The following is a 25,232-nucleotide window of genomic DNA, read 5'->3' as shown; positions in this document are numbered from 1 at the left end:
TCACCTGATGTATGAGATACGTTCACCTGATGTATGAGATACGTTCACCTGATGTATGAGATACGTTCACCTGATGTATGAGATACGTTCACCTGATGTATGAGATACGTTCACCTGATGTATGAGATACGACGTTATTTGCCGTTAAAACCTGTTGAATGATGAAATAACAAAAAGACTGATTTATGTTTTTATTTTCAACAAACACATCCTGTGAGAAAGCAAGAGATGAAAGGAACTGAACCAGAAGGAGACGTGAACCACATGTCTGCCTTCGCTCAGATATGACGGAGCTGACTTGAAGACATTCTGACAGCTGACTTTAGACTGGAGAGAAACTGAAAGGAAATATCATCTTTCACTCCGTCCCTCAGTTTGAGACCAGCTGAACCTTTTAGACCAATTAGAATCACCTGAAACATGTGTCTAATTATAGACCAAAGCCAAGGCATTTTAATTTGAGTCATTAAGGAAGAGCTCGTTGATCGGGGACTTGAACCAGCGACCCTCCGGTTCCCAAGCACCCGGAAGCCTCTGAGGCCATGTGGAATAAACCTATTCACCATGTATTCATCTGTAAATCAGTGTCTTCTCCACACAACCCTTTGACACAATGTCTCTGCTTTAAAGAGTCCTCTCTGCTGGTGTTCAGGTGTATATCAGTATGTAGTGTCTCTACTTTAAAGAGTACTCTCCTGCTGATGTTCAGGTGTATATCAGTATGTGGTGTCTCTACTTTAAAGAGTACTCTCCTGCTGATGTTCAGGTGTATATCAGTATGTGGTGTCTCTACTTTAAAGAGTCCTCTCCTGCTGATGTTCAGGTGTATATCAGTATGTGGTGTCTCTACTTTAAAGAGTCCTCTCCTGCTGATGTTCAGGTGTATATCAGTATGTAGTGTCTCTACTTTAAAGAGTCCTCTCCTGCTGATGTTCAGGTGTATATCAGTATGTAGTGTCTCTACTTTAAAGAGTCCTCTCCTGCTGATGTTCAGGTGTATATCAGTATGTAGTGTCTCTACTTTAAAGAGTCCTCTCCTGCTGGTGTTCAGGTGTATATCAGTGTGTAGTGTCTCTACTTTAAAGAGTCCTCTCCTGCTGATGATCAGGTGTATATCAGTATGTAGTGTCTCTACTTTAAAGAGTCCTCTCCTGGTGTTCAGGTGTATATCAGTATGTAGTGTCTCTACTTTAAAGAGTCCTCTCCTGCTGATGTTCAAGTGTATATCAGTGTGTAGTGTCTCTACTTTAAAGAGTCCTCTCCTGCTGATGTTCAGGTGTATATCAGTGTGTAGTGTCTCTACTTTAAAGAGTCCTCTCCTGGTGTTCAGGTGTATATCAGTATGTAGTGTCTCTACTTTAAAGAGTCCTCTCCTGCTGATGTTCAGGTGTATATCAGTATGTAGTGTCTCTACTTTAAAGAGTCCTCTCCTGCTGATGTTCAGGTGTATATCAGTATGTAGTGTCTCTACTTTAAAGAGTCCTCTCCTGCTGATGTTCAGGTGTATATCAGTATGTAGTGTCTCTACTTTAAAGAGTCCTCTCCTGCTGATGTTCAGGTGTATATCAGTATGTAGTGTCTCTACTTTAAAGAGTCCTCTCCTGCTGATGTTCAGGTGTATATCAGTATGTAGTGTCTCTACTTTAAAGAGTCCTCTCCTGATGATGCTCAGGTGTATATCAGTATGTAGTGTCTGTACTTTAAAGAGTCCTCTCCTGCTGATGTTCAGGTGTATATCAGTATGTAGTGTCTCTACTTTAAAGAGTCCTCTCCTGCTGATGTTCAGGTGTATATCAGTATGTAGTGTCTCTACTTTAAAGAGTCCTCTCCTGATGATGCTCAGGTGTATATCAGTATGTAGTGTCTGTACTTTAAAGAGTCCTCTCCTGATGATGCTCAGGTGTATATCAGTATGTAGTGTCTCTACTTTAAAGAGTCCTCTCCTGCTGATGTTCAGGTGTATATCAGTATGTAGTGTCTCTACTTTAAAGAGTCCTCTCCTGATGATGCTCAGGTGTATATCAGTATGTAGTGTCTGTACTTTAAAGAGTCCTCTCCTGCTGATGTTCAGGTGTATATCAGTATGTAGTGTCTCTACTTTAAAGAGTCCTCTCCTGCTGATGTTCAGGTGTATATCAGTATGTAGTGTCTCTACTTTAAAGAGTCCTCTCCTGATGATGCTCAGGTGTATATCAGTATGTAGTGTCTGTACTTTAAAGAGTCCTCTCCTGATGATGCTCAGGTGTATATCAGTATGTAGTGTCTCTACTTTAAAGAGTCCTCTCCTGCTGATGTTCAGGTGTATATCAGTATGTAGTGTCTCTACTTTAAAGAGTCCTCTCCTGCTGATGTTCAGGTGTATTTCAGTATGTGGTGTTTCTACTTTAAAGAGTTCTCTCCTGCTGATGTTCAGGTGTATATCAGTATGTAGTGTTTCTACTTTAAAGAGTCCTCTCCTGCTGATGTTCAGGTGTATATCAGTGTGTAGTGTCTCTACTTTAAAGAGTCCTCTCCTGATGATGTTCAGGTGTATATCAGTATGTAGTGTCTCTACTTTAAAGAGTTCTCTCCTGCTGATGTTCAGGTGTATATCAGTATGTAGTGTCTCTACTTTAAAGAGTCCTCTCCTGCTGATGTTCAGGTGTATATCAGTATGTAGTGTCTCTACTTTAAAGAGTCCTCTATACAACACACTACAGGAGAGGGAAACGCCTTTTGAGAAGTTCAGGTTTTGAAAGTCGTTCTGTTCCCGCAGTGGAAAACAGATGTTAAAGTAGAACCAGGTAGAGCAGCCACAGCAGGACGCACAGGGTCCCCAACCAGGACTGCCAGTCCACAGCGAGGACGTGGAAGACTTCAGACACCAGCCACAAATCTTCACTGCTGCTGACCATCTGGTCCTGAACCCAGGACCTATCACTGCTGCTGACGATCTGGTCCTGAACCCAGGACCTATCACTGCTGCTGACCATCTGGTCCTGAACCCAGGACTTATCACTGCTGCTGACGGTCTGGTCCTGAACCCAGGACCTATCACTGCTGCTGACCATCTGGTCCTGAACCCAGGACTCTTCACTGCTGCTGACGATCTGGTCCTGAACCCAGGACCTATCACTGCTGCTGACGATCTGGTCCTGAACCCAGGACTTATCACTGCTGCTGACGATCTGGTCCTGAACCCAGGACCTATCACTGCTGCTGACGATCTGGTCCTGAACCCAGGACCTATCACTGCTGCTGACGATCTGGTCCTGAACCCAGGACTTATCACTGCTGCTGACGATCTGGTCCTGAACCCAGGACCTATCACTGCTGCTGACCATCTGGTCCTGAACCCAGGACCTATCACTGCTGCTGACCATCTGGTCCTGAACCCAGGACTTATCACTGCTGCTGACCATCTGGTCCTGAACCCAGGACTTATCACTGCTGCTGACGATCTGGTCCTGAACCCAGGACTTATCACTGCTGCTGACGATCTGGTCCTGAACCCAGGACTCTTCACTGCTGCTGACGATCTGGTCCTGAACCCAGGACTCTTCACTGCTGCTGACGATCTGGTCCTGAACCCAGGACTCATCACTGCTGCTGACGGTCTGGTCCTGAACCCAGGACCTATCACTGCTGCTGACCATCTGGTCCTGAACCCAGGACTCTTCACTGCTGCTGACGATCTGGTCCTGAACCCAGGACTCATCACTGCTGCTGACGGTCTGGTCCTGAACCCAGGACTCATCACTGCTGCTGACCATCTGGTCCTGAACCCAGGACTCTTCACTGCTGCTGACGATCTGGTCCTGAACCCAGGACTCATCACTGCTGCTGACGATCTGGTCCTGAACCCAGGACTTATCACTGCTGCTGACGATCTGGTCCTGAACCCAGGACTCTTCACTGCTGCTGACCATCTGGTCCTGAACCCAGGACTCATCACTGCTGCTGACGGTCTGGTCCTGAACCCCATCTGAGTGCGACGCCTCCGGGACAAACAGGAAGTGCTTCCCGTTCTCGCAGGAAATCCCCGCGGTGGCCTCTTCCTCTTTGCACCTGAAGCGACCATGATGACAGGAAGTCAGACAGCATACAGCCTCACTCTGGGCCTCATGATGAGATCTGTTACTATGAATATCTGCCGGACTGCGCCACCAGAGAGTTGAGGACATAGTGAATGATGTGAGGGGCTAGAGAAGTGAAGTGTTAAGATGATACCATATTGTAATTAATGTATTTATGTAGTAACTGCACACAAACAGAATAAGCTCTTACAGGACTCAGGGAACACACAGTTAACGAGCACACTCGTGTTAATCGGTTATTAATTAGGCTGTTACGTTATTTTATGCAGGAGTCAAGGTTCGGTGTGAATCCCGCACGGTGTGGGAATACGTTTACATTTGTTTAGATGAAAAGAATAATGATAATAATTCGGACTTTCTTGTCGAAACTCCAAAAAACGGTTTTGAGAAAGAAAAAAAATCGGAATTCTGAGAAAAAAAATGGAATTGTTCCGATTCATTTTTCTTTCAGAGAACTCAAAAGAATACTTTAGAAATATGAATACGATGATACGATACCATACCACAACGGCACAAAAACACAATCCGTTTCAGCTCTAGATATTTGTTTTGTTTTTACAAGGACTATAACTGTGCGTGTTCAGTAAAGAAAACACAACATGACCTAATGGCAATCTGTCAGGGACATTGCCTCTTGATTAGAAATATGAGGTGCCTCGAGGTGAGTTGTGTAGTTAATCATGTGTGTTATTGTGGAGCTGGTTATTTGCTACCCACCAGGTCAGCGTGGGCTCGGGGAGTGCCATCACCTCCACCTCTAGAGTCACCGGAGAGCCCTCCATGACGGTGGCTCTAGAGAGAGGCCTGGTGAAGCAGGGAGGGCCCGGGTGAGAGGCTTTTCCCTGGGGAAGAGACTCTGCCTGGGCCTGGGGAACGGGCGCAGGAAGGGAAGGCCCCTGGATCTGAGGAGTACGCCTGATCTCCTCGCGGATGGCCGTTGGCTGACAAATGGTTGGGTCGTGGTCTGGCGTTAGTAGATGGGGTGGAGAGGAAAGGGGGGTGACATGCAGATGAGCCAAAGCTTGTGGTTCAGGCTGAGGAAGAGGAGGAGCAGCGGGGGTTATGCCAGGGCCATGCACACACTGCTGGGTACAGCTGGAGGTCAAGGGCTCATGGAGGGAGTAGACTGTCTGGTGCTTGTTGCTGAATGTATTGCTGATGCTGTTTGGCTCAGGGAGAGTGGAGGCATGGACCTCAGGTGCACCTGAACCACCCTGGGATACGGTGCTTTCTTTCTGGGACCTGAGTTTGCTGCTAACTTGTGTCAAGGTGCAATGACTGCTTGAAGGGGAAGGCTGGCAGTACACAGTATCTTTGACAGTGTTGCTGCTTTGGGGCATGGAGCCTTTGCTGGCTCTTGAGGAAGGTAAACCCTGATCAAGGCCACTCCCAGAGTCCAAGGACGACACTGACAGATTGCTGTTTTGAGGGAGGGTTGTGTTGGTGTGGAGGCCAGTCTTACAGGACTGAAGGATTCCAGTGTCTTGGAGTCTGTCTTGGTGGAGAAGAGGGAGGCTGGAGCTATGAGCAAACGCTTTGTCCGGATCGATTACAGGCAAGCTCTTGAACTGTTCTTGCTGAGACCTGAGATTGCTACTCGACTGTTTCAAGGTATGACTCTTTAAAGATGAGGACTGGCAGTATACCGTTTGTTTGCTGTTTGCAGACATGGAGGATCCTTCTTTGCTGGTTTGGGAGGAAGGTACATCCTGATCAAGGCCACTCCCAGAGTCCAGGGACGACACTGAGAGATTGCTGTTTTGAGGGAGGGTTGTGTTGGTGTGGAGGCCAGTCTTACAGGACTGAAGGATTCCAGTGTCTTGGAGTCTGTCTTGGTGGAGAAGAGGGAGGCTGGAGCTAAGAGCAAACGCTTTGTCCGGATCGATTACAGGCAAGCTCTTGAACTGTTCTTGCTGAGGCCTGAGATTGCAGCTAGACTGTGTCAAGGTGCAATGACTGTCCGAAGGTTCAACAAAGGGTGAACGGTCCCTTTGTTGTTTGGAGACTGCGTCGACAGTGTCCGGAAAAGACTGTAACAAACGGCTCTTTTGACAAATGAAGGTTCTGATTTGAGGGAAAGTAGTGCTGATTTTGAGGAACCTAGTTTCTTGGGAAGGGGTTTTGTCTTTGTGGCAATCAGGGTCTGGACCCTTACAAGCCTCAGGGAGCTTAGCAGGGATGTGGTTGAGTTCTGCAACCTGGGGATCAGTCTGCAGGGTTCCATCATTTTGGGTGATCATACTCGGGGAAGCTGTTCTCCTTTGAGGCTGGTTGTACTGACTCACATGCTCCTTTAGTACTGGTTCAGTTTTTGAGGGGCTCCTCTTATCGGGGACTTCATTGTCTTTCTTGGAACAGCTGTCTGAAGAGTTACCCTTGTCGAGAGGGTTGGATACTGAGGGGAAGCTCGGTTCAGGGCCGCCCAGACAGACGTTGGCAGTGCTGGTCTTTTTAGTCTTCAGGATGCTGCACAGGGTGCTGGTGAACAGGGTGGCAGCAGGAACTGTTAATGGACTCTGCACAAACGAGCTGGACTCTGATCTGAACCTGTAACACAAAACGGGATCAAACTCATACCAACACATTTGTATTGTTCAGATGTAGACTGGGACTTTGGTGACATGCGGCCTGTCCTACACCTGTCCTACACCTGTCCTACACCTGTCCTATACCTGTCCTACACCTGCCCTACACCTGTCCTACACCTGTCCTACACCTGTCCTACACCTGCCCTACACCTGTCCTACACCTGTCCTACACCTGCCCTACACCTGTCCTACACCTGTCCTACACCTGTCCTACACCTGTCCTACACCTGTCCTACACCTGCCCTACACCTGTCCTACACCTGTCCTATACCCTACACCTGTCCTATACCTGTCCTACACCTGTCCTACACCTGTCCTACACCTGTCCTACACCCTACACCTGTCCTACACCTGTCCTACACCCTACACCTGTCCTACACCTGTCCTACACCCTACACCTGTCCTACACCTGTCCTATACCCTACACCTGTCCTACACCTGTCCTACACCTGTCCTACACCCTACACCTGTCCTACACCTGTCCTATACCCTACACCTGTCCTACACCTGTCCTACACCACCATAGAGCTGCTGGAATGAGTCCCAAAACCCAGGAACGAGTCCGCATGTTTGCCCTTTCTGTACCCTCATGACGAAGCCGATGTGTTTGTGGTTGGGTTTTCTGTTCATCACAAGTTAAAGAGATTTTCACATTTTGTTCTATGAGTAAAAGATGTCTTGTTGGGAACACAAAGGATTCTTGATATTTCCTGAGAATGAAACTAATACAGACCTAGAGCTGCTGTGACGGCTGGTTGGAGGAGTTGGACAGCTGTCTGTCCGGCTGGACTGTCTGTGTTGTCGGACTGCACCAGAACCAGAACCAGTACCAGTGCCGCTGCCCTCTGACTGGCGGCTGTACTGGTTAGTGTGGACGCTGTGGGAACTGAAACAGTAGCCCTCCTCAACGTCTGATTGAATCATGATGGACTCTGGAGTCTCTGCCAGTGGCGGCAGGGACATGTCGTCAGGTGACGCACAATCGTACTCGTCATTGGAGAGAGAATCTTCCATCATCACGTCGTGAAGCTCCGCCTCCGACAGGCTGCCTCTTGATGCATCCTGGGTAAATAACAGTATTTGTGCATTTAGCAAGTGTCTTTGTCCGATAAATATATGACTTGACTTCATTTATAGTGTGTACCCTTTCTCAAATTCACTCACTGAAGTGGCTAGCATTGAAGCTAAGCTAACAATAGAATAAAGAGAAGTCGAGCAATAAAACAGACAATCATTTGAAAAATATAAATTACTAATAAACAGTAATACTATTAGTAGCATACCAAAACATGGGTTTCAAACAGTGTCAACATCAAACAGCAGAGACTTCTTTCTCGTGATTAGATTTCAGGCTAGTTTTACCACCCTCAAATCTTAAATATAACCCAAGGAAACATCTTTGTGTGTTTGAATATCATCTATGTATGTGTTCAAACATAAATCTGTTTTCATAAATATAATTTTTCATTAGATGGAAAATGAAGGAGGATCTAAATATGATCCCTGTGGGACACCACATTTCAAATGACCTTCCCGAATTCCCTCTGGATGTCAGAAAATGATGGGCCAGTCACAGAGGGTGAGGGCGTGGCCTCCGTGGCGGCAGGCTGTGATTGGTTGTGTATGTTGTGGACTCGTCGGTTGGTATCCAATGGGGAGCAGGGGAAGTTGAAGGTGTGGGTGGAACAGTATGAGGAGGTGGCCCTAAAGGAAAGCAACATCAATCTTTATTTCTACAGTTCAGGGATGCAAACAGACACGTTTAATAATGTGTGTTATTTACATTTCAATTTGATTTCACATATTTGTATATCATGGTGAGTCGTGAGGAATTATTAAATGTTTTCTACTTGCACATAAATTATCATAATTCTTCCTAAAATGAAAACCAAAGAGGAACTGAAACGGATCCCTGGGGGACACCATATCACTTCCTTTTTATCTAAAGCTATTTCAAAATATATATTTGCTGTTCAATGTTGTACTTTTGAAACAACATTTAAGTCTTTCTTTCTGAGCTTTTTTGAAAATATCTCTTCATCTTTTGATAAAGAAACTGTAAATGTATTGCGTGGGTTTTTTGCGTACCTGCTCTCCGTCTGTCTCTCTGCATCCAGACTGCAGCTCTTTCGTAACGGAGGCTTCCGATTGGCTGCGATCTGCCTCTTCACTGGAACCTCCTTCCCATCATGCTCGGCGGTCAGTTCGGGGGTGTGGCCGGTCTCCTTTAGCTCGTGCTGTAAACATTTAGGAGACGTCACAGCCGTCATTTTGACAGCAGATTGACAGGTGGCGTTTTAATCAAAACAAGAGCAATGAGTCCTAAAGGTACTTCATACCTGCGCCAGTGTTCTGGATAATTACCATACATATGTCATGCCTGCCCTGAACGTAGCCGTCTGATTGTATTCACTGCATTAGTGTGTACATTCTGTTTATCGCATGTTTAATACATGTGTGGGTGATTATGTTTACCATGTCCGACGCCTCCTGTGAGCGGCGGTTATCTGTCTGCTCCTTCTTCTTCCTCTTCCTCCTGTTTCCCTTCAATGACTTCTCTTTCTTTGTCTCTTCGTCTTCATCTTTGTCTTCCTCTTCCTCCTTCTGTCCATCGTCCTGCTGGTTTTTCAGACTCTCCATCTGTGATGTCAGTGTGCGATAAACGGAAAGGGTTATCTTACAGAATGACTTAATGTGGAACCAATCAGTATTATTCCCCTTTATGTTTTACATGTAGAAGTATGTTAATATGTACTGTGCTTTAGTGGTGGAAAGTACATTTACTCAAGTGTACTTACTTTAGTAATTCAGATGTTTTCATAAAGAAAATAATATGGTGTTTTGTTATTCATTAAATTAGCTAACTGCTTATTGAGGAACGCTGGGCGATTAGATCGTTATTCAATTAGCAGATTGAGAAAATATAAATTAGCATCCGTACGTTCGATCATTTTTAATATAAGTGTTTTTGGGTGCTTTAGATTGTTTGCACTGGGTACTTTAACAATGAATACCTAAAGAATATTTAGCTAATTATACTTTTATGTTAATTTCCAAGTATTGTTGCAGCGTGGATGCACGTAGTGATGTCACTATGTTCCTGGAGTAACCAAGGAGTCCAATGGAGGTGTTTCAGGGGGGTGTGTGGGATCTGTTTGATGTCAGAGTGAATAATACAGTAAAGTCCTTTAGTTGTAGTGGAGGCTGTGGCTCAGTGGATAGAGTGCTGGACTTCGAATCAGGGGGTTCGAGTCCCACTGCAGTCAGCATGTCGGTGTGTCCCTGAGACGCTTCACCCCAAAGTGCTGCTGTGGGGATCGCCCCAGAACTGAATGTGACGTGAATATAATATATCGTGCAGCCTCGTGTTACCCTCAGTCTGGCCTCCAGCGCCAGGAGCCCGTCGCTCAGCGCCCTGATGGACTCCACCATCTCAGAGTGCTTACTGACCGTCTTCTCTGTGTAGCGCCGCCCCTCCTCCACCCCTACACACACACACACACACAACACACACACACACACACACACACACACAGACACACACACAACACACACCACACACACACACACACACACACACACAAACACACACACACACACACAACACACACACACCCCACACACACACACACACACACACCACACAGACACACACAGTTGTTAAAAGGGGGATACATTACAGAATATCTAAGTACATAGCACCTGTAGGAAGAGAGAACATGTTTTATCATCTCCTATTGTTGATACTATTGTCCTATGTATTCTTCTTCAATGATCATTTATGATGTACTTACATTTTTTTAAATACTTTACTTCATATATCCACCAGATATTTGTATTTCTATGCAATCATATGTAAAAACCTACCTAAGTTCTTTCTCACACATTTCAACGCAGAACTGTTGACACTAAGCACCTCAACACGCTTTGGCACCATGTGATCAGTGGGTTTCATTGGGTTACGTAATGGAGGTACTCACGATCCCAGGTGTGTGTGCCCTTTCAGAATATAGGTGTGTGTGCCCTTTCAGAATATAGGTGTGTGTGCCCTTTCAGAATAAAGGTGTGTGTGCCCTTTCAGAATATAGGTGTGTGTGCCCTTTCAGAATAAAGGTGTGTGTGCCCTTTCAGAATATAGGGGTGTGTGCCCTTTCAGAATAAAGGTGTGTGTGCCCTTTCAGAATATAGGTGTGTGTGCCCTTTCAGAATATAGGTGTGTGTACCCTTTCAGAATATAGGTGTGTGTACCCTTTCAGAATATAGGTGTGTGTGCCCTTTCAGAATATAGGTGTGTGTGCCCTTTCAGAATAAAGGTGTGTGTGCCCTTTCAGAATATAGGTGTGTGTGTGCCCTTTCAGAATAAAGGTGTGTGTGCCCTTTCAGAATAAAGGTGTGTGTGCCCTTTCAGAATAAAGGTGTGTGTGCCCTTTCAGAATAAAGGTGTGTGTGCCCTTTCAGATAATAGGTGTGTGTGCCCTTTCAGAATATAGGTGTGTGTGCTCTTTCAGAATAAAGGTGTGTGTGCCCTTTCAGAATATAGGTGTGTGTGCCCTTTCAAAATAAAGGTGTGTGTGCCCTTTCAGAATATAGGTGTGTGTGCCCTTTCAGAATAAACGTGTGTGTGCCCTTTCAGAATATAGGTGTGTGTACCCTTTCAGAATAAAGGTGTGTGTGCCCTTTCAGAATAAAGGTGTGTGTGCCCTTTCAGAATATAGGTGTGTGTGCCCTTTCAGAATAAAGGTGTGTGTGCCCTTTCAGAATATAGATGTGTGTGCACTTTCAGAATATAGGTGTGTGTGTGCCCTTTCCGAATTTAGGTGTGTGTGCCCTTTCAGAATTTAGGTGTGTGTGCCCTTTCAGAATAAAGGTGTGTGTTCCCTTTCAGAATAAAGGTGTGTGTGCCCTTTCAGAATAAAGGTGTGTGTGTGTGCCCTTTCAGAATAAAGGTGTGTGTTCTACCGTGCAGCCGGACGGCGAGCTCAGTGATCTGACTGATCCTCTCCTCCTGCTGAGGGACCGTCGGCCAAACGAACTTCTCAAACTGTCGATGCAGGACGGACACGGCCTCCGTGCTGCGGCACTCTGAGGAGAACTTCCCGACGCGAGCGATGGTCGATCCGGCGTCATCGCACCAGAACTGATACTGGGAATGTGAATGGAGAGAAATATTTACCTGACAGAGATCACCATGAAACTCCCCCACTTCGTTACTGACGTGAACACGGTGATTTTTTACATTACAAGTTTTCTGAAATGTTTACATATGCTAATGATGCTAATGATGCTAATGCTGCTAATGATGCTAATGATGCTAATGATGCTAATGATGCTACTGATGCTAATGATGCTAATGATGCTAATGATGCTAATGATGCTAATGCTAACATTTGCTGAATTCAGGAGAAATCTCCAGACAGAAACAAACGAAGTTAGTCAAATAAACAGAATGTAGATTTTTCTTTCCACTTATCTAAAAAGAATCTGACCTCCTCCATGGTGTGTGAAATGAACCCCTGGTATCTGACCTCCTCCATAGTGTGTGAAATGAACCCCTGGTATCTGACCTCCTCCATGGTGTGTGAAATGAACCCCTGGGTGCAGGTATCTGACCTCCTCCATGGTGTGTGAAATGAACCCCAGGTATCTGACCTCCTCCATGGTGTGTGAAATGAACCCCTGGTATCTGACCTCCTCCATGGTGTGTGAAATGAACCCCAGGTATCTGACCTCCTCCATGGTGTGTGAAATGAACCCCTGTGTGCAGGTATCTGACCTCCTCCATGGTGTGTGAAATGAACCCCTGTGTGCAGGTATCTGACCTCCTCCATAGTGTGTGAAATGAACCCCAGGTATCTGACCTCCTCCATGGCGTGTGAAATGAACCCCAGGTATCTGACCTCCTCCATAGTGTGTGAAATGAACCCCTGGTATCTGACCTCCTCCATAGTGTGTGAAATGAACCCCAGATATCTGACCTCCTCCATAGTGTGTGAAATGAACCCCAGGTATCTGACCTCCTCCATGGCGTGTGAAATGAACCCCAGGTATCTGACCTTCTCCATAGTGTGTGAAATGAACCCCAGGTATCTGACCTCCTCCATAGTGTGTGAAATGAACCCCTGGTATCTGACCTCCTCCATAGTGTGTGAAATGAACCCCAGGTATCTGACCTCCTCCATGGCGTGTGAAATGAACCCCAGGTATCTGACCTCCTCCATAGTGTGTGAAATGAACCCCAGGTATCTGACCTCCTCCATAGTGTGTGAAATGAACCCCAGGTATCTGACCTCCTCCATGGCGTGTGAAATGAACCCCAGGTATCTGACCTCCTCCATGGTGTGTGAAATGAACCCCAGGTATCTGACCTCCTCCATAGTGTGTGAAATGAACCCCAGGTATCTGACCTCCTCCATAGTGTGTGAAATGAACCCCTGGTATCTGACCTCCTCCATGGCGTGTGAAATGAACCCCAGGTATCTGACCTCCTCCATAGTGTGTGAAATGAACCCCTGGTATCTGACCTCCTCCATGGCGTGTGAAATGAACCCCAGGTATCTGACCTCCTCCATAGTGTGTGAAATGAACCCCAGGTATCTGACCTCCTCCATGGCGGTCTGCAGTCTGCAGGTCATCTCCAGAGTCTTCTGGTGTTCCCCCACACTTCGCTCTAACTCGCCCATCTGTCTCTGCAGCTCGTTCACCGCATCCTCCGTCTCCCTGGCAACGCCCCCGTCCCTGACCTCTGACCCCAGACGTGAGGTCGCCCCCCCCCAGGCGTTTCCTCAGCGCCTGATGGACAGAAATCTAGGTTATTATTATTTATTATAAACGTCAAGAGACAGGAATCTCCTTTGTTTACATCAGGTGACACGCTCTTATTGGCTAGCACTCAAAAGGGGCGGGACATCTCTAAGTTGGATGACAAATCACAAGAGAGCCAGCCAGCTAACCAATCAGAGCAGACTGGGCACTGAACATCAGCAGAAGAGGACTCTTTAAAGTAGAGACACTACACACTGATATACACCTGAACATCAGCAGGAGAGGACTCTTTAAAGTAGAGACACTACACACTGATATACACCTGAACATCAGCAGGAGAGGACTCTTTAAAGTAGAGACACTACATACTGATATACACCTGAACATCAGCAGGAGAGGACTCTTTAAAGTAGAGACACTACACACTGATATACACCTGAACATCAGCAGGAGAGGACTCTTTAAAGTAGAGACACTACATACTGATATACACCTGAACATCAGCAGGAGAGGACTCTTTAAAGTAGAGTCACTACATACTGATATACACCTGAACATCAGCAGGAGAGGACTCTTTAAAGTAGAGACACTACATACTGATATACACCTGAACATCAGCAGGAGAGGACTCTTTAAAGTAGAGACACTACATACTGATATACACCTGAACATCAGCAGGAGAGCACTCTTTAAAGTAGAGACACTACATACTGATATACACCTGAACATCAGCAGGAGAGGACTCTTTAAAGTAGAGACACTACACACTTGTATACACCTGAACATCAGCAGGAGAGGACTCTTTAAAGTAGAGACACTACATACTGATATACACCTGAACATCAGCAGGAGAGGACTCTTTAAAGTAGAGACACTACACACTTTTATACACCTGAACATCAGCAGGAGAGGACTCTTTAAAGTAGAGATGCTACATACTGATATACACCTGAACATCAGCAGGAGAGGACTCTTTAAAGTAGAGACACTACATACTGATATACACCTGAACATCAGCAGGAGAGGACTATTTAAAGTAGAGACACTACACACTGATATACACCTGAACATCAGCAGGAGAGGACTCTTTAAAGTAGAGACACTACATACTGATATACACCTGAACATCAGCAGGAGAGGACTCTTTAAAGTAGAGACACTACATACTGATATACACCTGAACATCAGCAGGAGAGGACTCTTTAAAGTAGAGACACTACATACTGATATACTCCTGAACATCAGGAGGAGAGGACTCTTTAAAGTAGAGACACTACACACTGATATACACCTGAACATCAGCAGGAGAGGACTCTTTAAAGTAGAGACACTACATACTGATATACACCTGAACATCAGCAGGAGAGGACTCTTTAAAGTAGAGACACTACATACTGATATACACCTGAACATCAGCAGGAGAGGACTCTTTAAAGTAGAGACACTACATACTGATATACACCTGAACATCAGCAGGAGAGGACTCTTTAAAGTAGAGACACTACATACTGATATACACCTGAACATCAGCAGGAGAGGACTCTTTAAAGTAGAGACACTACATACTGATATACACCTGAACTTCAGCAGGAGAGGACTCTTTAAAGTAGAGACACTACATGCTGATATACACCTGAACATCAGCAGGAGAGGACTCTTTAAAGTAGATACACTACATACTGATATACACCTGAACATCAGCAGGAGAGGACTCTTTAAAGTAGAGACACTACATACTGATATACACCTGAACATCAGCAGGAGAGGACTCTTTAAAGTAGAGACACTACATACTGATATACACCTGAACATCAGCAGGAGAGGACTCTTTAAAGTAGAGACACTACATACTGATATACACCTGAACATCAGCAGGAGAGGACTCTTTAAAGTAGAGACACTACATACTGATATACACCTGAACATCAGCAGGAGAGGACTCTTTAAAGTAGAGACACTACATACTGATATACACCTGAACATCAGCAGGAGAGGACTCTTTAAAGTAGAGACACTACATACTGATATACACCTGAACTTCAGCAGGAGAGGACTCTTTAAAGTAGAGACACTACATGCTGATATACACCTGAACATCAGCAGGAGAGGACTCTTTAAAGTAGATACACTACATACTGATATACACCTGAACATCAGCAGGAGAGGACTCTTTAAAGTAGAGACACTACATACTGATATACACCTGAACATCAGCAGGAGAGGACTCTTTAAAGTAGAGACACTACATACTGATATACACCTGAACATCAGCAGGAGAGGACTCTTTAAAGTAGAGACACTACATACTGATATACACCTGAACATCAGAGGAGAGGACTCTTTAAAGTAGATACACTACATACTGATATACACCTGAACATCAGCAGGAGAGGACTCTTTAAAGTAGAGACACTACATACTGATATACACCTGAACATCAGCAGGAGAGGACTCTTTAAAGTAGAGACACTACATACTGATATACACCTGAACATCAGCAGGAGAGGACTCTTTAAAGTAGAGACACTACATACTGATATACACCTGAACATCAGCAGGAGAGGACTCTTTAAAGTAGAGACACTACACACTTGTATACACCTGAACATCAGCAGGAGAGGACTCTTTAAAGTAGAGACACTACATACTGATATACACCTGAACATCAGCAGGAGAAGACTCTTTAAAGTAGAGACACTACATACTGATATACACCTGAACATCAGCAGGAGAGGACTCTTTAAAGTAGAGACACTACATACTGATACACACCTGAACATCAGCAGGAGAGGACTCTTTAAAGTAGAGACACTACATACTGATATACACCTGAACATCAGAGGAGAGGACTCTTTAAAGTAGAGACACTACATACTGATATACACCTGAACATCAGCAGGAGAGGACTCTTTAAAGTAGAGACACTACACACTGATATACACCTGAACATCAGCAGGAGAGGACTCTTTAAAGTAGAGACACTACATACTGATATACACCTGAACATCAGCAGGAGAGGACTATTTAAAGTAGAGACACTACACACTGATATACACCTGAACATCAGCAGGAGAGGACTCTTTAAAGTAGAGACACTACACACTGATATACACCTGAACATCAGCAGGAGAGGACTCTTTAAAGTAGAGACACTACATACTGATATACACCTGAACATCAGCAGGAGAGGACTCTTTAAAGTAGAGACACTACATACTGATATACACCTGAACATCAGCAGGAGAGGACTCTTTAAAGTAGAGACACTACATACTGATATACTCCTGAACATCAGCAGGAGAGGACTCTTTAAAGTAGAGACACTACATACTGATATACACCTGAACATCAGCAGGAGAGGACTCTTTAAAGTAGAGACACTACATACTGATATACACCTGAACATCAGCAGGAGAGGACTCTTTAAAGTAGAGACACTACATACTGATATACACCTGAACTTCAGCAGGAGAGGACTCTTTAAAGTAGAGACACTACATACTGATATACACCTGAACATCAGCAGGAGAGGACTCTTTAAAGTAGAGACACTACATACTGATATACACCTGAACATCAGCAGGAGATGACTCTTTAAAGTAGAGACACTACACACTGAGGACTCTTTAAAGTGTACCTGCAGCTTCTCCTCGTACAGCTCCACCTGCTGCAGCTGGTTCCTCGCTGCCTTGGTGTTCCTCGTCCTGTCGTTCCTCTTCAGATAGTTGAACCTCAGGTTACTGAAGCGCTTCTTCAGCTCCTTGAAGGACTCACGAAGCTGAAAATGAAAATTAGACATATTTCTAATAATAATAATAATACATTTATATATCTCAGAGACGCTGAAGAAGACACGATGCCAGCCCGACCCCCTGCGGCTCGTAACGGGCTACACCTAAAGAGCTCGGTGCCAAAGAGGCCGTGCACTCTCGAGTGTGCCTAGCGAGCATCCCAGCCAGGCCACCAGACTGGTATCTCTATGGATGGACTACTAAACCGTTGGGTGAGACGTTCCTGCTTCCCAGAGGATGAACCGTACTGACTTTGGCTAACACCTGGATTTCCCCTCTAGCGCCACCATGAGGTTCAGAACTCTCCATGACACAATGAGCCAAAGCACACGCAGAGGAAGAAGCATCTCCCAGCTTCAGGAACACGAGCCTGAATGTTTGATCCACTCACTGAACCACGTGATACATGACGAGGGTGGGACGGATGCACGGACGCAAAGACACGCGTGGGGCCCAGGACAACCCAGAGACAAGAGACAATGCAAACACATGTCCTAACTACCCTGTAGGAGTCTCCGTGGGGCCCAGGACAACCCAGAGACAAGAGACAATGCAAACACATGTCCTAACTACCCTGTAGGAGTCTCCGTGGGGCCCAGGACAACCCAGAGACAAGAGACAATGCAAACACATGTCCTAACTACCCTGTAGGAGTCTCCGTGGGGCCCAGGACAACCCAGAGACAAGAGACAATGCAAACACATGTCCTAACTACCCTGTAGGAGTCTCCGTGGGGCCCAGGACAACCCAGAGACAAGAGACAATACAAACACATGTCCTAACTACCCTGTAGGAGTCTCCGTGGGGCCCAGGACAACCCAGAGACAAGAGACAATACAAACACATGTCCTAACTACCCTGTAGGAGTCTTCGTGGGGCCCAGGACAACCCAGAGACAAGAGACAATACAAACACATGTCCTAACTACCCTGTAGGAGTCTTCGTGGGGCCCAGGACAACCCAGAGACAAGAGACAATGCAAACACATGTCCTAACTACCCTGTAGGAGTCTCCGTGGGGCCCAGGACAACCCAGAGACAAGAGACAATACAAACACATGTCCTAACTACCCTGTAGGAGTCTTCGTGGGGCCCAGGACAACCCAGAGACAAGAGACAATACAAACACATGTCCTAACTACCCTGTAGGAGTCTCCGTGGGGCCCAGGACAACCCAGAGACAAGAGACAATACAAACACATGTCCTAACTACCCTGTAGGAGTCTTCGTGGGGCCCAGGACAACCCAGAGACAAGAGACAATGCAAACACATGTCCTAACTACCCTGTAGGAGTCTTCGTGGGACCCAGGACAACCCAGAGACAAGAGACAATGCAAACACATGTCCTAACTACCCTGTAGGAGTCTTCGTGGGACCCAGGACAACCCAGAGACAAGAGACAATGCAAACACATGTCCTAACTACCCTGTAGGAGTCTCCGTGGGGCAGACTGGGATGTCTCTACAGCCATTGGATGGATTAGCAAACCATTGTGTAAGACGCTGTATGAATCCTACTGACTTGATTCCTCCTCTAGCGCCACCATGAGGTCGGCCTCACAACGGCCCAACACTCTGCCATGACACAAAGGAGTTGTTGGAAACGCACCTGAATGTTTTCTCCACTCATTGAACAGTGTGGTCACATGACTGTGATGTCACCGCAGACCCCGAGGCTGATGGGAATGTGTGGAATTGGGCTGTATGAATACACGATGGATTTGTGTGAAACAGCTCAGGGGCTGGAGCTGCTCCGAGGTCCACCCCCCCCCCCTGCGGTTCCTCTACGTCATTCCTTAAAAACAACATGCTTCCACCAGTGTGACATTTCACTGGAGTTACTGGTGTGACTGGTTGCTGCGGCGTCATTAAGCAGCTGCTGCTTAAGGTATGGAGGGGGGGGTCAGAAATACAGGCAGAGTCAGCCAATGGGTATTTCCCAGCATGCACCTGGTCCTGAAGTGGCAGCTGCACACACACACACACACACACACACACACACACACACACACACACACACACACACACACACACACACACACACACACAGGGTAAGTATTGATTTAAGGATGTACTTAATGCGTAATGTTTATGAACTCTATTCTGTGTATGTGTTCATGTTGTTTTTGGGTAATTAATGTTATATAAAATAGTGCTTTGTTTTCACAGGTTTCTCGTCCAACCCACAGCCCTCTCATCGTCCTGACTCCATGACCTCTCTGTGAAATATCTGTAGATCCTCCCGGTGGTTTAGAGATATCTTCCAGGTAACGTTTGGTGTTTTATTCTTCCTAACTCCTGACTCCTGACTCCTGAATCCTAACTCCTTAACTCCTGATTCTTGACTCCTAACTCCTAACTCTTGATTCCTGACTCCTAACTCCTGACTCCTAACTCCTGATTCCTGACTCCTAACTCCTGACTCCTTGGCTCTTGACTCCTAACACCTGACTCCTAAATCCTAACTCCTGATTCCTGACTCCTAACTCCTAACTCTTGATTCCTGACTCCTAACTCCTTGCTCCTTGACTCCTGACTCCTAACTCCTGATTCCTGACTCCTAACTCTTGATTCCTGCCTCCTAACTCCTGACTCCTTGACTCCTGACTCCTGACTCCTAAGTCCTGATTCCTGACTCCTAACTCCTAACTCTTGATTCCTGCCTCCTAACTCCTGACTCCTTAACTCCTGACTCCTAACTCCTAACTCCTGATTCCTGACTCCTAACTCCTAACTCTTGATTCCTGCCTCCTAACTCCTGACTCCTAACTCCTGACTCCTAACTCTTGATTCCTGCCTCCTAACTCCTAACTCCTAACTCCTGACTCCTAACTCCTAACTCCTGACTCCTAACTCCTAACTCCTAACTCCTGACTCCTAACTCCTGCCTCCTGCCTCCTAACTCCTAACTCCTGCCTCCTGCCTCCTAACTCCTAACTCCTGACTCCTAACTCCTAACTCCTGACTCCTGACTCCTGCCTCCTAACTCCTAACTCCTAACTCCTACCTCCTACCTCCTAACTCCTGACTCCTAACTCCTGACTCCTAACTCCTAACCCCTAACTCCTGACTCCTAACCCCTAACTCCTAACTCCTGACTCCTAACTCCTAACTCCTAACTCCTGACTCCTAACTCCTAACTCCTGACTCCTGCCTCCTGCCTCCTAACTCCTAACTCCTGACTCCTGACTCCTAACTCCTAACTCCTAACTCCTGACTCCTAACTCCTGACTCCTGCCTCCTGCCTCCTAACTCCTAACTCCTGACTCCTAACTCCTAACTCCTAACTCCTGACTCCTAACTCCTAACTCCTGACTCCTGACTCCCCACCCTGAGGTTAGAGAATCCGCCCGACCTCTTCAGTGATTTGGGTCCTCACTGTGTCTCAGCTGTTCTGCGCTGACAGATCTTCTCACAGCTGTTCCTCCTCCCTCTGGATTTAAATCCCCCAGCTCTAAAAATAAACTCTTCAGAACTCCCCCCGTCCATCGACACCAGCTCTCACAGCTCGGACTGAAGAGCAGATAATGCACGAGGACTATTTTAGGGGAAGTGTCTCACCCATAACATTCCTGTTCCCCAGAGGATGCACCCCGCTGTCCTTCTGTGGTCGTGAACTCTAGAATCAGGTTTGATATTTCTGATATAGTTTCAACGCGATGTAGTTTAATAACTTAAGGTCCATAAGGTCAGTGACTGTGAAGGGAAAGCTTTTAAAGCTCTCGATAATTCTGTGGGTTTTTATTCGCATCGTTTCTGAAGCTACAGTTCCTCCGGCGTCTGAACCTGTCCGCCATCGTAGAAAACAGAATCCAGTTCAGCGGGAGAACCACCAGGTTTCTGCTGCAGCGAGTCTTCATGGCTCCAATCAAATCTAACAGGGCAGGAGGCTGGACTCCAGGGCAGGAGGCTGGACTCCAGGGCAAGAGGCTGGACTCCAGGGCAGGAGGCTGGACTCCAGGGCAGGAGGCTGGACTCCAGGGCAAGAGGCTGGACTCCAGGGCAGGAGGCTGGACTCCAGGGCAAGAGGCTGGACTCCAGGGCAGGAGGCTGGACTCCAGGGCAAGAGGCTGGACTCCAGGGCAGGAGGCTGGACTCCAGGGCAGGAGGCTGGACTCCAGGGCAAGAGGCTGGACTCCAGGGCAGGAGGCTGGACTCCAGGGAAGGAGGCTGGACTCCAGGGCAAGAGGCTAGACTCCAGGGAAGGAGGCTGGACTCCAGGGCAAGAGGCTAGACTCCAGGGCAAGAGGCTGGACTCCAGGGCAGGAGGCTGGACTCCAGGGCAGGAGGCTGGACTCCAGGGCAAGAGGCTGGACTCCAGGGCAAGAGGCTGGACTCCAGGGCAGGAGGCTGGACTCCAGGGCAAGAGGCTGGACTCCAGGGCAGGAGGCTGGACTCCAGGGCAAGAGGCTGGACTCCAGGGCAGGAGGCTGGACTCCAGGGCAAGAGGCTGGACTCCAGGGCAAGAGGCTGGTATGGAGGCTAAATAACACAATTCATTTGGAGAAACAGGACAACAAAGTCTGCAAAATTAAAGATTAGGATTTTTACTAGGGAACTTTAAAACGTGAGCTATTACTTTAATTTAAAGAAGGAAGAAGAACCTCAAATAAAAGATGTCAAATCGCTAATAATCTATGTAATAAATTCACAAAAAGATGCAGAATGAATGAAGATACATATTACGCTATTGTGGAATTGTCTTTTATTGACATCATTATTATTTGAAGACTATTTTAATCTTTTGTAAACAGAAACAGTTGCTGTTTATGACCCGTGTTCATGCATAGCCTCACCTGGTTGATGTCGTCGTTGAGCAGCCGCTCTCTGCGGAGTTTCTCCTCCCGACGAGATGCGTCCTTCAGCCACGAGGCGCGGAGCGAGTCCAGAGAGACGAGCCGGGCCTCCAGCTGGTCCCCGTGGAAACGGGTCCAACCCTGACGGAGAGGAACAGGAAGTAAAGCAGCATGGACAGGAAGTAAAGCAGCATGGACAGGAAGTAAAGCAGCATGGACAGGAAGTAAAGCAGCATGGACAGGAAGTAAAGCAGCATGGACAGGAAGTAAAGCAGCATGGACAGGAAGTAAAGCAGCATGGACAGGAAATAAAGCAGCATGGACAGGAAGTAAAGCAGCATGGACAGGAAGTAAAGCAGCATGGACAGGAAGTAAAGCAGCAAGGACAGGAAGTAAAGCAGCATGGACAGGAAGTAAAGCAGCAAGGACAGGAAGTAAATCAGCATGGACAGGAAGTAAAGCAGCATGGACAGGAAGTAAAGCAGCATGGACAGGAAGTAAAGCAGCATGGACAGGAAGTAAAGCAGCATGGACAGGAAGTACTCCAGCTCAGCAACTATAACTGGAACTGGTAGTAACTCAAACTGGTAGTAACTCAAACTGGTAGTAACTCATACTGGTAGTAACTCATACTGGTAGTATCTGATACTGGTAGTAACTCAAACTGGTAGTATCTGATACTGGTAGTAACTCAAACTGGTAGTATCTCAAACTGGTAGTAACTCAAACTGGTAGTATCTCTAACTGGTAGTAACTCATACTGGTAGTAACTCAAACTGGTAGTAACTCATACTGGTAGTAACTCAAACTGGTAGTAACTCAAACTGGTAGTATCTCAAACTGGTAGTATCTCATACTGGTAGTATCTCAAACTGGTAGTATCTCAAACTGGTAGCAACTCAAACTGGTAGTATCTCAAACTGGTAGTATCTCAAACTGGTAGTAACTCAAACTGGTAGTATCTCAAACTGGTAGTATCTCTAACTGGTAGTAACTCTAACTGGTAGTAACTCAAACTGGTAGTAACTCAAACTGGTAGTAACTCAAACTGGTAGTATCTCAAACTGGTAGTATCTCAAACTGGTAGTATCTCAAACTGGTAGTATCTCAAACTGGTAGTAACTCAAACTGGTAGTAACTCAAACTGGTAGTAACTCAAACTGGTAGTAACTCAAACTGGCAGTAACTCAAACTGGTAGTATCTGATACTGGTAGTATCTCAAACTGGTAGTATCTCAAACTGGTAGTAACTCAAACTAGTAGTAACTCAAACTGGTAGTAACTCAAACTGGTAGTAACTCAAACTGGTAGTATCTCAAACTGGTAGTAACTCAAACTGGTAGTAACTCAAACTGGTAGTAACTCAAACTGGTAGTAACTCATACTGGTAGTAACTCATACTGGTAGTATCTGATACTGGTAGTAACTCAAACTGGTAGTATCTGATACTGGTAGTAACTCAAACTGGTAGTAACTCAAACTGGTAGTATCTCTAACTGGTAGTAACTCATACTGGTAGTAACTCAAACTGGTAGTAACTCATACTGGTAGTAACTCAAACTGGTAGTAACTCAAACTGGTAGTATCTCAAACTGGTAGTATCTCATACTGGTAGTATCTCAAACTGGTAGTATCTCAAACTGGTAGCAACTCAAACTGGTAGTATCTCAAACTGGTAGTATCTCAAACTGGTAGTAACTCAAACTGGTAGTATCTCAAACTGGTAGTATCTCTAACTGGTAGTAACTCAAACTGGTAGTAACTCAAACTGGTAGTAACTCAAACTGGTAGTATCTCAAACTGGTAGTATCTCAAACTGGTAGTATCTCAAACTGGTAGTATCTCAAACTGGTAGTAACTCAAACTGGTAGTAACTCAAACTGGTAGTAACTCAAACTGGCAGTAACTCAAACTGGTAGTATCTGATACTGGTAGTATCTCAAACTGGTAGTATCTCAAACTGGTAGTATCTCAAACTGGTAGTAACTCAAACTGGTAGTATCTCAAACTGGTAGTAACTCAAACTGGTAGTAACTCAAACTGGTAGTAACTCAAACTGGTAGTAACTCAAACTGGCAGTAACTCAAACTGGTAGTATCTCTAACTGGTAGTAACTCAAACTGGTAGTAACTCATACTGGTAGTAACTCAAACTGGCAGTAACTCAAACTGGTAGTATCTCTAACTGGTAGTAACTCAAACTGGTAGTAACTCAAACTGGCAGTAACTCAAACTGGTAGTATCTCTAACTGGTAGTAACTCAAACTGGCAGTAACTCAAACTGGCAGTAACTCAAACTGGTAGTAACTCTAACTGGTAGTAGCTGATACTGGTAGTATCTCAAACTGGTAGTAACTCAAACTGGTAGTATCTCAAACTGGTAGTATCTCAAACTGGTAGTAACTCAAACTGGTAGTATCTCAAACTGGTAGTATCTCAAACTGGTAGTATCTCAAACTGGTAGTATCTCAAACTGGTAGTAACTCAAACTGGTAGTAACTCAAACTGGTAGTAACTCAAACTGGTAGTATCTCATACTGGTAGTAACTCAAACTAGTAGTAACTCAAACTAGTAGTAACTCAAACTGGTAGTAACTCAAACTGGTAGTAACTCAAACTGGTAGTAACTCAAACTGGTAGTAACTCAAACTGGTAGTAACTCAAACTGGTAGTAACTCAAACTGGTAGTAACTCAAACTGGTAGTAACTCATACTGACAGTAGTTGTACTGACGGTGGAGCTGACGGAGGTGCAGATGTCGCTCTTCAGTGTTGAAGCGGTTTTGAACAGACTCTGGATCTGCTGCTGTTCCTCGCTGGATCCACAGGAACCAGTTAAAGTCTGGATCAACACCTCCAGCTGGACCCAAGGGAAACAACACTTTGATAAGTACCTGCAGGCTTCCTGTCAGAACCACTTCCTGTCAGAACCACTTCCTGTCGCACAGACCTGTCTGGATGTGAGGTGGAAGCTGCTGGTCCGGTCCAGGATGGACTCGCTCTGACGGATCTTCTTCTTCACTTTCTCCTGGAGCTTCAGCAGCTCTGACAGGTCTTCCTCCTTCACTGGTCCTTCCTCCTCCTCATCCTCATCCTCCTCCTCCTCCAGACCCTCCTGGACTCCTCTCAGAGTCTCCCAGCTCTTCAACATGAACTCCACCTCAGTGTCCAGTTGCTGGGGGAAAGAAGAAAGAAACACCTTCCCAGTTCAGTCATGAGCCC

At 45.9% G+C, this 25,232-nt stretch overlaps 1 protein-coding gene across 1 annotated transcript; it reads right to left on the bottom strand.

The window, feature by feature from the left end:
- Nucleotides 1–2,678: 2,678 nt before the first annotated feature.
- Nucleotides 2,679–17,526, bottom strand: LOC117441458 (uncharacterized). Its single transcript, XM_034077543.2, has 12 exons — nucleotides 17,470–17,526; nucleotides 17,064–17,204; nucleotides 13,615–13,657; nucleotides 13,264–13,445; nucleotides 11,624–11,807; nucleotides 10,037–10,149; nucleotides 9,140–9,304; nucleotides 8,753–8,901; nucleotides 8,194–8,368; nucleotides 7,398–7,726; nucleotides 4,794–6,623; nucleotides 2,679–4,047 (listed from the first exon to the last, which is right to left on the bottom strand). Exons 1-12 carry the CDS (start codon nucleotides 17,524–17,526, stop codon nucleotides 2,769–2,771), a joined length of 4,647 nt encoding a protein of 1,548 aa, XP_033933434.2. The 3' UTR covers nucleotides 2,679–2,768.
- Between the last annotated feature and the right edge of the window lie 7,706 nt (nucleotides 17,527–25,232).

This window comes from Pseudochaenichthys georgianus, unplaced genomic scaffold (assembly GCF_902827115.2).
Source record: "Pseudochaenichthys georgianus unplaced genomic scaffold, fPseGeo1.2 scaffold_1690_arrow_ctg1, whole genome shotgun sequence".
Lineage (NCBI taxonomy): Eukaryota > Metazoa > Chordata > Actinopteri > Perciformes > Channichthyidae > Pseudochaenichthys > Pseudochaenichthys georgianus.
Note: the sequence above shows the minus strand (reverse complement) of the source record. Positions and strands in the feature narration are given on the sequence as shown.

What these genes read in the sequence shown, in the direction of transcription:
- LOC117441458 (XM_034077543.2), bottom strand. Translation starts at nt 17,526, where the DNA reads ATGGAGAGTTCTGAACCTCATGGTGGCGCTAGAGGGGAAATCCAGGTG. An exon ending in AAATCCAGGTGTTAGCCAAA is followed by an intron (nt 17,205 to 17,469) that starts GTCAGTACGGTT and finishes TTTCATTTTCAG; the next exon opens with CTTCGTGAGTCCTTCAAGGA. An exon ending in TGCAGACCGCCATGGAGGAG is followed by an intron (nt 11,808 to 13,263) that starts GTCAGATACCTG and finishes TCACATTCCCAG; the next exon opens with TATCAGTTCTGGTGCGATGA.